Below are 249 nucleotides of genomic sequence, written 5' to 3'. Positions count from 1 at the left end.
CCTCCCCTTTTTCCCCGTGGGGAAGCCACCTCCGCTCCCCTCCCCACGGCCTCCCTTACCCGCCAGACGAGCGTTGACCTCGTTGTGGTGGGACCAGAGCCAGAGGACGGCCTCTTCCCGTCCCGCCACCCTGTCCATGGATTCTGCCGCCATGGCCTCGAAGTGCTGGGCACATTCCTGGCAGCCGAAGAAGTGCCGGACGTAGCAGCGCATGGTGCTCAGCACCTCCAGCGGCAGCTCTGGGGGGGG

General features: G+C 67.5%; 1 protein-coding gene across 1 annotated transcript in view; it reads right to left on the bottom strand.

The window, feature by feature from the left end:
- Positions 1 to 59: 59 nt before the first annotated feature.
- The window catches only part of QSOX1 (quiescin Q6 sulfhydryl oxidase 1), a gene marked incomplete at its 3' end in the record, with an annotated part of 5,269 nt that continues 5,079 nt past the window's right edge, over positions 60 to 249 (bottom strand). Inside the window, exon 8 of the mRNA XM_010158025.1 lies at positions 60 to 239. Within this exon, the coding sequence (XP_010156327.1) occupies positions 60 to 239 (180 nt within the window). The remainder of the gene's footprint in view (positions 240 to 249) is intronic.

The sequence above is a fragment of the Eurypyga helias genome, unplaced genomic scaffold, assembly GCF_000690775.1.
Source record: "Eurypyga helias isolate BGI_N326 unplaced genomic scaffold, ASM69077v1 scaffold23558, whole genome shotgun sequence".
Classification (NCBI taxonomy): Eukaryota; Metazoa; Chordata; class Aves; order Eurypygiformes; family Eurypygidae; genus Eurypyga; species Eurypyga helias.
The sequence above is the reverse complement of the archived record's forward strand: the minus strand, read 5'-3'. Positions and strand labels throughout refer to the sequence as shown.